The 11,117-nt window shown below is 42.8% G+C and overlaps 1 protein-coding gene and 1 long non-coding RNA gene across 4 annotated transcripts; one reads left to right on the forward strand and one right to left on the reverse strand.

Moving 5' to 3' along the window:
• Window positions 1-871: 871 nt before the first annotated feature.
• LOC114791073 (major facilitator superfamily domain-containing protein 6-A-like) lies at window positions 872-10,821 on the reverse strand. Of its 2 annotated transcripts, none has more exons than XM_028981598.1 (7): window positions 10,477-10,820; window positions 9,859-10,114; window positions 7,623-9,105; window positions 6,162-6,259; window positions 3,339-3,500; window positions 2,680-3,059; window positions 872-2,150 (listed from the first exon to the last, which is right to left on the reverse strand). In XM_028981598.1, the coding sequence occupies exons 3-7, from the start codon at window positions 9,101-9,103 to the stop codon at window positions 1,908-1,910; spliced, it is 2,364 nt and encodes a 787-aa protein (XP_028837431.1). In that variant the 5' UTR covers window positions 9,104-9,105; window positions 9,859-10,114; window positions 10,477-10,820; the 3' UTR covers window positions 872-1,907. The 2 variants fall into 2 exon arrangements, with proteins under 2 accessions (XP_028837431.1, XP_028837433.1); XM_028981600.1 differs by adding an exon at window positions 2,536-2,539 and having other exon boundaries at window positions 2,009-2,150; window positions 9,859-10,821.
• Window positions 9,550-11,058, forward strand: LOC114791074 (uncharacterized). 2 transcript variants are annotated; one of them, XR_003749904.1, is made up of 3 exons: window positions 9,550-9,743; window positions 9,876-10,162; window positions 10,616-11,058. It is a non-coding gene; the product is annotated as an uncharacterized LOC114791074 (long non-coding RNA). The 2 variants fall into 2 exon arrangements; XR_003749903.1 differs by lacking the exon at window positions 10,616-11,058 and having other exon boundaries at window positions 9,876-10,292.
• Window positions 11,059-11,117: the final 59 nt, after the last annotated feature.

Consider the following 11,117-nt stretch of genomic DNA (forward strand, 5'->3'; position numbering starts at 1 on the left):
CTGATGCCAGCATCACGTGAGAACGATAAACACTATTAAAAGATTTGGTTTAAAATACATAAAATCTAAGACAGCCCCTCTGCTGGGTTCACACATTTTATTTTGTTCTTCCCTATATTATAGATCATTACGGTGGATAAGCGTCGGCATAAATTACATACTAGCAAATCATGATTAGGCTAGCTAAAGCGGTGTGAAGTGGAAAAGCCTGCCATTCTTCAGCAAAATTTGATCCAAATCAAAATCCAAAAGCAGTGGGCTTTGCCTTAATTAAAACCTAAATTTATCAATGAAAGTGACGTTACGGTCATTATAGAATTCTATGTTTTATATTTGTTTTTCACTTGCGACCTTCAGAGATAACATTTGAAGACACGCACTTGCTTTTATTAGCTGTTGGAAAAGTACCTCTTTGGTGTTAAATCGGTTATTTTTGAGACCTCACAGTGGAAAGAGTTTTTTTTTAACGCCACAACGCTTCAACTGACAAGATTATTTTCCATCATTATTCTAACGTGAAAGTGCAGTCTTCAGGCTGAATCAGAGTAGACCTCAATCCTGGTTTTCATTGGTTTCATCCTTCTGAAGGGACTGGGGCTTGTGCAAACAGGCCATAAACGCCTCTGTATGCTGACCGGTCTATCAAAACGTTTGCAGATCTCACTACTCTGCAGCCATCTTGATTGCAGGAGAAAAAGTACAAGATAACAGTAATATTTTATTTATGCATTATATATACATACCTTTTTTTTAACATAGCACCAAAATATCCAATAACCAATCCAAAACACAGGCAAGTGGATTCTGTAAAAGATTAAGGCAGATAACGAGGCAAACATATCAAGCGATTAGAGATGAACTGACCCTAAAGTCTTATCAACATTTTTTTAATGGAAGAGTACAGTACAGTTCTGTACACAACAAATCGGTACAATATAGCACTGTGAAAACAGTAAATCTGATTACAGTTTCAGGAAGTTGGTGAAAAAATAGAAATCCTCACAGCACACACACCTGTGCTGCACACACACACAGAGAATATTTATCCTCCTCATTGTGTCATTACATTGACAGCACATTTTCTGTTTAAGAGAATTGGTGCAGTCTTACGGGTCTGTCCTCCCACACACACACACACACCTCATCTTAATGCCCACCCAGGTTCCCACAGCCCTCACACAGAAGTGGACAGAAATGACACTCCCATAAGTCAGGTCTGAAAAACATGACACATACCACACACTGCTGAAATTTCCTTCAGAACCTACCTTGAAAATGACCCCTTTGATGTTATAACATCAATTTAACAGCCATTTGATTTACATAAATCAGAGTGTAACAACCATCAACTATTTTACATTTGCGTACACACATGGATGCGTATCTGCATTCCTGTTTTTTTTTGTTTTTTTTTCTTGGAACATCTTGCTAACATTTTGGGGGAAAACCTCATCATCACTGAAGTAATTTATTTCTTTTTACTGAAGCACTACCGCCTCCTAGTGGTAAATGGTTTCACACAAACAAAAACCTGGCATGACTACATGTATTAATAACAGCCAAAAAAGGTTCACCATTAGATGACTCATTGGTAGAAAGTCTAGTGGAGAAAATCACGATCAATAAATACAGGTCAATTAACGTCAGTTAACACTGGCCAGGATACAGTACTGAGAAAGATCGAAAACATCTAAAAATCTCCTAGTTTCAACACAAAAGGCTGTTTCATTTGAAAACATAAAAATCTCACTGCACCACATACCACATGCTGTATGTGTGCATGTACGGACGGATGAGTACTTCACTTCATAGTCAGAATAAAATGATAATAACATCACATATTCAAATCCATTAAAAAAAACAAATGAAGTGCAAGAGCAGTCCATTCCTTAATCGTACATTCTTAGTTAGGGTGCAGCCGTGGCTGTTGAAGGAAGCTCCTTATTTCCTGCCAGAGGGACGGGGTTCTCCACAGAGTTTGCAGCAGCTGAAGGAGAGGCCATCTGGACCGGGGCTGCATGGGATTTGGGAAGGGCAGACTCAGAAGGCAGCATCCGAAGTCCTGTTTGCTGCTGTTTCTGGGGGGCTGAGGGTCCAGCATTTGATGGATGCTCAGGAGATGGAGAGGTCAGGGAGAACTCATTCGTGTTCTAGCAACAAAATAAGACAGCACAATCTTGTTAGCGCAGTTCATGCAAGCTGAGGTTCCATGCACAAATAATAATCTACATAATGATTATAATTTGTTTCGAATGTAATTTTAAATGTTTACATTTCAACTTAACATGCATCTTAAATTAAAATCAATAAAATCAATAGTATGTGAAAAATGACTTGGATGACATGGTAGCTGGTAGCCTGGACCGTGTAAATAGGCTGTAAAGTGTCATAGGATAATTAAGGTGATTGATGATTCCCAATTATATCATAACACTTCCATCTGTGGCAATGCCTCAGGGATGTTATAATTATTGAATAATGACTTCTTGAATGATTGAAATTAGAAAGCATGCAAGAAAGTAAGTGGTTTCTCACCTCTCTGCAGAGAAGTGAAAGCATGGAGTGAAGACATTATATTAGCATACAGTCAGGATCTCAACAAGTGAAGTATGAAGAATATGAAGAGTACACAGCTTTAAGTGACATTCATGGCTCATTGTGACCCTACACTTCACATACCTGTAATGGTTGTATTTCTGTGAGGGGGTTCTTGTTTGCCAGAACAATCATCTCTCGAATTTGGTACAGAGCAAAAGCTAGCGAGACCCAGGGCGAGCCAGACACCACCCAGGCAGGTTTGTTAATGTCCTCCTGCTCCATCTGGTGCTTGGTCTTCTGAGGGGGCGGCCTGGGCTCTGAGCGAGGAGCCTCGGCGTCCACCTGACCCTGAACTGTTTCGATGGTGGCGATGGGCACTGGGCTGGAAGGGACAGGGATGTTCTCCGCTAGCATCCTGTTGTTCTGGCTTCCGTCTTGACTGATAAGACACTGGATGAGGGCAAAGATGAGGAGGATGACTAGTGAAGCCATCCCTAAACCACGGAAGGTCTGCGCCACCCCTGTTACGTCACACATAGACAAAAACATGTTATATCAGCAAAAGGCGAGCTTAAAAATTGATGGACAATAATTAAATATAATTGTCACAATCTTAGTGTTATCATAATAATTTATGCAATGATAAAACAAATTAATTAAGTACATTTAATAAACAGTATGCATGCCACATTCCATAAATAAGTATACATGCAGTTGTTCTGTGAAATGACAATAAAATCATTACATTTAAGCTGTGACAGCAGAAAGGACATGAAATTAAGTAGTTTGGTCAGCTATACCAAAGAAATTCACAAAGACTCCTCCAATCATGGCCCCGCATCCTCGGCCAAGCCCCAGATGGAGACCCTGCAGGATGCCTTGTGCAGAGGTGCGCAAGGCCGGGGGCACAGCTGCACTCAGGTAGGAGATGCAGGCTGCCCACACAGACGCATGAGTCACACCTAGAAATAGAGGACACAAGCTTCACTGCGCCATTCAACAACTGCGCACGACTGATGTGGAAGGACGGGGTCAATCAAGCCAGCGAGACATCGACTCCAGGTGAAGAAATCAGCAGCAACGCTTAATTTCTCTAAAATCATTTTTTCCAACTAGATTTTGCCTGCCAAAAGACCTTTTATTACTTCTGATGATTTGTGCTATAAAATTCCCAGCATCATACATTCATACAAAGTTGATCGGGTTTATAATTAAAAAGGTGCAGCACAGCACACAGGGACACAACAAAACGTATCCTCTGCTTTTAACCATCACCTTTGGTGAACAGTGGGCAGCCATGACAGGTGCCCGGGGAGCAGTGCGTGGGGACGGTGCTCAGTGAAACCTTGGCAGCAGGATTTGAACCGGCAACCTTCTGACTACGGGGCTGCTTCCTAAACCTTTTTTTTTTTTTTTTTTTTAAGTGAAAATAATGCAGATAACTAAAATAAAAACCATTCATAGAATTTATTGGAATAGATTTGGCCCATCTGGATCAGGTTTCACAGGAGGCTGGAACACAAAGCAGGAACAATATCCTGGACTGGGTTATTTCTTGGGATGTGTATTGGCAAGGATCTCACGATACGATGCCTATCATGATACATGATGGTGGTAGCCTAGTGGGTAAGACCCTCGTCTATAAACCAGAAGACCCAGGTTCAAATCCCACATACTACCATTGTGTCCCTGAGCAAGACACTTAACCCTAAGTTGCTCCAGGTGGACTGTAAATGTAAATGATACATGGGTCAAAATATGATTAAATCATGATATACTGTGATACTGAAAATATAAAAACCCAGCTAATACACAAGATGCTGTGTACAATCTGTGTAATAATTCAGACATAACACAACTCTGTACTGAAATTTGTATACAAAAATTATTTGTTGTCCCTGTATCGATACAATATCACCATGTAGAATGTCACGATATATTGCTGCATCAATATTTTCTAACACCCCATGTCTATTCACAAATTCGCCCAACCTGCATGTCTTTGGCCACATGAGAGGTAAACAAAGCACAATGAGAGACTGTGCACTGGCGTGGACTCTCAACATTGCCCCAAACACTGCACCACCATGAGATCCCATTAAACTTCCCTATTGACTGAAAACAAATCACGTTGTGAATCCTGTTTCGGCAATCTTGTCTGCAATCCAAGTTGTGCAATAATCAGCACTGCTTAGTGTCTTGAGAAATAGGACTCAAAAAGCTTGCCCATGTTTGTCCTGTACACAAGTAAGCAGAAGTGTTGCTGACTTGACTTCCTGATACCAATCACCTGACCTTCCCTGAGACCACATTACAACATGAACTGGCCCTGCTAGTTTGGGCTCACTAAAGGCATGTTCAACTAGTTAGTCTGGTGGTTGCACATTATAATAAAGTCCACAATACACCCAAACATATGAAGTGTCAGGGAATTTCATTTTATGTTATCCTTTATTCATTTACTGTTCTTTACTCATTTTTATTCCACTATATTCAACTAACCAGCATATAATCATTTTTAACACTTTCATATATCAGTGTCACTATAATTGTATCTGGGTCAGTCTGAACTTATGAAGATTTCAGGAGTGTATCACTGCAGACAGGCGAGTCTGAAGGTCTTTAGTAGATAGAACTGAACTTGTTGACAGACACAAATGCTAAAACACAATGGATAGTTCCACTCTCTCTCTGTACAAATACTGCCCTCTGATATCTACTGCCTGTTCCTCTTCAGACAATCCTGGACCGCTGTGCTGACCTCCTCCTTGTACAAAAATAAACACTCTCTCAACTCTGGTCCAACAAGTCAATGGAATATTTCCCAGTAAGAAGAACATTTTCGTGACACCAAGACAGTTCAGAGAACATAACTCAAAGATAACAGAAGGGGATAACTGACTGCACCCAAATGTTTGGCTGTGAATAAAATGAATCACCCAAAGATTACACTTGGAGGGGGAGGGGGAGAGATTTACTGTTCTTATCTTCCATCTAAACAATGTAGATGTATGTTTACTAGCACTTTACATGAAACAGAATATGAACAGTAATGAGACACTGCAAATATATCACTTCTAAAGTAATATTTGTAACATGATTCTATACAAGCACAGGTACTGTTTTGTATTAAATACACTAAAGTGATGCCTTGCCAGGAGGAGAGAGGAAAATAATGCCATATCAAGATGCACCATACTGATACCTACCCAAGAGATCTGAATGCTGTAATTAAATTAAAAGGTGAATTAGCTAAATTAGTTTAACGGGCACACTAAAGGTGGCAAACACTGTGAAATGATTAACTGTGGTCTGATTATTTTCCCATCATAAATACCACCCCTTGTTCCACTTTTTATATCCACTGTTGAACTGTAATGTTGCTGTGCCTCTCATTTTGAATGTTATATTTCCATACAGTTATAAGGGGTACTGTATTGTTCAAACTGGCTTTCGCTTTTATGTCAGCATTTTCACCCTTTAACACCTCTACTTTGAGGAAATGGGTGTGAGATAAGCGAAGGCTGAAAAGAACAAGCGATTTCCTATCATCAAGTGCACTTACTGTGTCAGAAAGCCTCAAAAGAGACTCAATTTCCAAGTAAAAGACTGATTTTTCTTACCTTGTAGCACCTCCATAGGAAGAACTGTCCAGGCATTCTCCAAATAAGAGATGTAAAGGTACCGAGCTGTGTTACAAGCCAGACCAATATAGAGGACTCTGGTACAGAGAAACAGCAGAGAGTGAGAGACTTGTTATTTGTTCTTTTAAAATGGTTTCATGAATAAAGTGTTGAGAATTGCTGATTTGACACTTTTTTTGGTGTTAAAAGGACTTCCATATGCCTAATGCATGCGTTTTCACATCGAGGAGCCTGAGGAGCAGGCTGGCCTCTGTCAGAACTTACATCTCTCTCAGACAAATCCTCTCTCTGTGAGAGCCCTCTCTGGTAATGGTGGTTTACCTTAACCAGTCAAAGAAGAGGACATCTACTGAAAACAATCTAGCTAAAAGCAGTGGCCAAAAGTGTGAACAATAGAAATGAAAGCCCACCATAGCCCCAAAGGTACCATGTTGATATAATTTGACATATCTTAATAAATGTGGTTCAGAGTGATGTCAATCACAATCAAATGTAAAGAAATTGGCTGAATGTATTATAATAATTATATATATATAAAAAAAAATTCATGGCTTTCATCTTGTTGCTATTGTTTGTAGAGGACATACTTTTTCAAATATATATAAATATATATACATGAAACTGGTTGTTCTTGTCCTAAAACTATGAGAGCTTGTAATTCCAGACTATCCACACCCATTGTGAGTGGGGTGGGGATGGTACGGTATTCAGTGGCTGTTGTGCTTTCCTCCCTTCTTTCTTCTTCATCTATGTTGCCTGAATGGAGGATGAGGTCATTATTTGAGCTTAAATAATATGGCGTGGTGTTAACAGGAACATTAACTTAATTCCAGCAACATGACATTTTATAGAAGTGTCAAGAAGGGAAGTAAAATTCTGAATCATGTTTAAATTTCCGGACTAAACCATACCATTAAAATACATGTAAACATTTAAAACATACACAGCCAGAGACGGGCAGCCGAGCTTATCCTGCATCTTTACATTGAAACGGACGCAACAGCTCCAAAATCAGACACCCTTATCCAGAGCAACCTACAATCAGTAGTTACAGGGACAGTCCCCCTGGAGACACTCAGGGTTGTTCACATTGAGAGTTGAACCTGTAACCTTGTGGTCATCATAAGCGAGGGTGTAACCAGTTAGGCTTCTATCAACCAGGACATAAGTGTAGCAGATGTTTCCGGCACGGAATTTTTTCCATATTTGTATCTCATTAGCAAAATAATAACAGCATGTATGAAATGTTTTGGTCTGTGAACTAATAAGGCAACTAGACAAAGCACAATGCTGAAATCGCAAGCTCTTGTAGAAGAGTTGGACATCAGTGCCCCTCCCGTGCTTCTATACTGTGACAAGGCCAGGCAGGTTCAGTTAGCTGTATGCGTAGCGTGATTGAAGTGTGCGGGGACGCCGAACGGAACTAGATTTAATCCTTACCTAATGTGACCCACCAGCTCGATTAACTTGTGGCTGGTGAAGTATGCGGCCAGCTCCGACACGTGGCTGAGCACAGAGCAGACCCCGAAAAGAGTCGGGGTTCCCTTCAGGTCATGTAGATGCCAGAATAAGAAGGTGAACACGAAGCCGTAGCCGAAGCCCATGAACCAGGCCACGAACAGCACCGAGCTGTAGCGAACACTGCAGAGCAGCTTGAGCAGAGTTACGTAGCGGAACGGCTCACTACTCTCCACTGAGGACGGTGGACCCTGTTCCGGACCCAGCCCCGTGGCTGCTGTGTTCTGGGTGGCCAGTGACGACGCCCCTGGCTGAGATGATTGGTCCTCCTCTTCGCCTTGGCTGTCCCTGTTGTCAAAGTAGAATTGAGTGGAAACCACCAGTGCCACGCCCATTAGCACCCCAAACACGATGAAGGCGATCTGGTAGTTCTTGTAGTCTTCAAGCTTGCACCCTATGCCCAGGATTAACGGCTCGATGTGGGTGTTGTCAATCCAGATGCCGACGCACAGCATGGCAAGGCCCCAGCCCAGAGAACCCCACATTCTCTGAAGCCCATAGCGATCACGGTGCTTCCCCAGGTACTGCAGTGTAACGGTGTCAACGATGGTCACCGCAGGGGCACTGAAGAACTCCCCAATGATGATGACTACCAGAATGATGAGGAAGATGTTCCTCACCTGCTGTACATTGTATACAACGTGTCCTACAGCTGAGACAGTGGTGGTGGTGGTGGCGGCGGCGGTGGTGGTGGAAAGGCTTGTCGTTGCAGTGGAGCTGAAGTTTGAATCAGCGGTAGGTGTAGGTGTAGAGGTAGAGTTGTAATATACAAGAGCTTCTAAGAAGGAGGGGCTTTCATCTCTACTATACCTTCCATGATAAACGGTCTGAGACGACAGTAAGTGTCTAGTCAAGTCCCGGCGTACCCTGGTCTGGTTGGTGTGACTCTCATTGGTGGGACCAACTGCAGGGTTGTTAAGTACACATGTCATTTCAGCTGGCTGGACGAAGACAATGCCGCAGTTGAAAGTCAACCAGCACAACACGGAGAACAGCAGGACGGCCTTGCCTTTCTTAAAACGGTCGGCCACCAGGCCCCAGAAGGGAGCGCTGCAGAACTCAATGAAGTAGCGAATCCCAACCAACAGGCCGCTCTGGCTGGCCATCATGCCCAGCTGCTTGTAGTAGACCGAGAGGAGCGGCTGAAGGGAGCCGTAGGCGGCGTAGAAGAAGAAATAGAAGATCTTGGAGATTAGAAGGCGCTGGTTGATACGGAGGCACATCCGCTCACAGCAGTCTATTTCCAGAGGTTGGGAGGCAGGGGATGACGCATCCTGGCCTGCTGCGCTGACTTCTGACGGAGACCGGTCCGCCTGTGTCGGCTCGGTGGGCGCGTTAAACTGCGCTGCCTTCTGCTCCTCCTCATCTTCTGTTATTATAGCCACTTTGTCACCAGCAGCCATGTCTGGGAGTTAGAGCGCAATAAAATAAATAAATGCACATAGACATTGATATCATACAACATAACATGCCATGAGATTGTGACCGCAGCCATAAATTAAAACCATGCTATTACCTATAAAACGTAAAAAGAACAATGTCTCACAAAAGTGAGTACACCACTCACCTTGTTGTAAATACTTTATTAAATCTTTCTTTGGAACAAGAACGTAAAGAAGGCGAGAGAGAGAGCCGTGCCGTGGCCTGTAAGTGTAAATGTGTGGCCCTGTCCTTCTAGTAGCCTAGCGGGTAACACACTCGCCTGTGAACCAGAAGACCCAGGTTCAAATCCCACCTACTACCATTGTGTCCCTGAGCAAGACACTTAACCCTAAGTTGCTCCAGGGGGGACTGTCCCTGTAACTGATGGCTAGTCGCTCTGGACAAGGGCGTCTGATAAATGCTGTAAATGTAAAAGTAAATGTAGGTGCAGGGAGGCTGCAGCGCGGACTAATTAAAAGGTCGCGGTCAGGAAGCTGGAGGCGGCAGCCCTGCTATGAAGAAGCCGGGGTGGGGACATTCACACACGAGATCCGTTTGCGGAAGTAGTCCGCGTCTCCCTGAATCTGAATGGTGCTGAAGTGGCCTCGAGGAAGACGGCAGGTATAACCGAATTTATTATAATAATTAATAATAATGAAGTTTTCCCGTGTCCCGTGAATGTAATTTTAAAGCACGTCGCCTCGTCTACATGTGGCTTGTTTCTGCCTTTTCTCACCTGTGGGCGCCGAGCAGGAAGTTTTTGCGTCGTGACAAGTTTTCTTCACGGCCGTAGCCAGCTCACCGGCAGGCAGGTGAAGCCCTCCGCCCGTCAAACCCTACTCCGGGACCTGAAGTGGAGGTGCTCATCGTCCCCTCACGTCCTGGAGAAATTCTCCACAGGACCGTTCGCGTCGTCGGCCGGAAGGTGATATTCTGCGTGCTCGGCGCGGATCTTACCTGTGGGCAACGTTGCCAGATCTCGCGAGAGAAACCTGCAAGCGAGTTTGTGGAGAGAAGCCAGATGCAAGCGAGCCCTTCTTGTGTGTGTTTGTTATTTTTAGGAGATGAGTTTGCATGCAGAAAAACCCTACCTGCATAAACCTTGATTATGTTGTATACTTATTGTTTGTTGCATTTTTAATAGATATGAAGTACAAACTCTAAAAATTACATAAATTGTTCAATTTTGTTCGTAGTGGGGACACTTGGCAACACATTCTGCAGGGACATATTTCCTCAACGGCCTCTCATTATGGTTTCACACAAAACAAAATAGTTACATAAAAAGTACCAATCACTAAGATAAAAAAACAAGGACTCTTAAAAACTGAATGGATACCAACAATCCACTCACCATAAGCAATGCTACAGAAGTTAGTGCCGCCGAAAATGTTCGGACCTCTCCTCGTTTACTCTCATTGAATTCATTTTAATACTGACACAGACTTCTGTTTTCTTTATCCTGCAACATCCACTCCCGTGCGGATGGCCAGTCTCTCCAAGAAATCCCGGCATGATCACGTGACCTTCCCGGTTTGACCCTGGAAAGTAATTCGCCGATTCCTCCTGATGGTCATCTGCCCGAGCTGCAACATTCTACCTCGATATCACATCGCGATGCATAACTGGGCTGCAATAATCAATCCGTGCTACCATTTCCTGGATGCCTCTCGGTGAACAGTTGGTTCCCCTTTCTGAGGTTCTAAAGTTCCTCTCAAGGTTTCTTCCTGTTCCAGGGAGTTTTTCACCAATTTAGATCGTCAAAAATGTTTGATATGTAAATATAGGATTTGTTTAATACGGAGAAAATGTTGCCATAGATTTTTCTTGATAAAGACATGCTTAAAATAACATATGTCATGAGATGAGATGAAAAGAACAAAGGAACAGAACAAAACAAAAAAAAACGTTTTCATCTCACACCTCTGTGCTTTGTCAGTTTCTTCAGAGCACAACCAATACCTACTCAGTGAGACATTTTTTGCATGTTTTGTT

The sequence above is a fragment of the Denticeps clupeoides genome, chromosome 5 (assembly GCF_900700375.1).
Source record: "Denticeps clupeoides chromosome 5, fDenClu1.1, whole genome shotgun sequence".
NCBI classification, from domain to species: domain Eukaryota; kingdom Metazoa; phylum Chordata; class Actinopteri; order Clupeiformes; family Denticipitidae; genus Denticeps; species Denticeps clupeoides.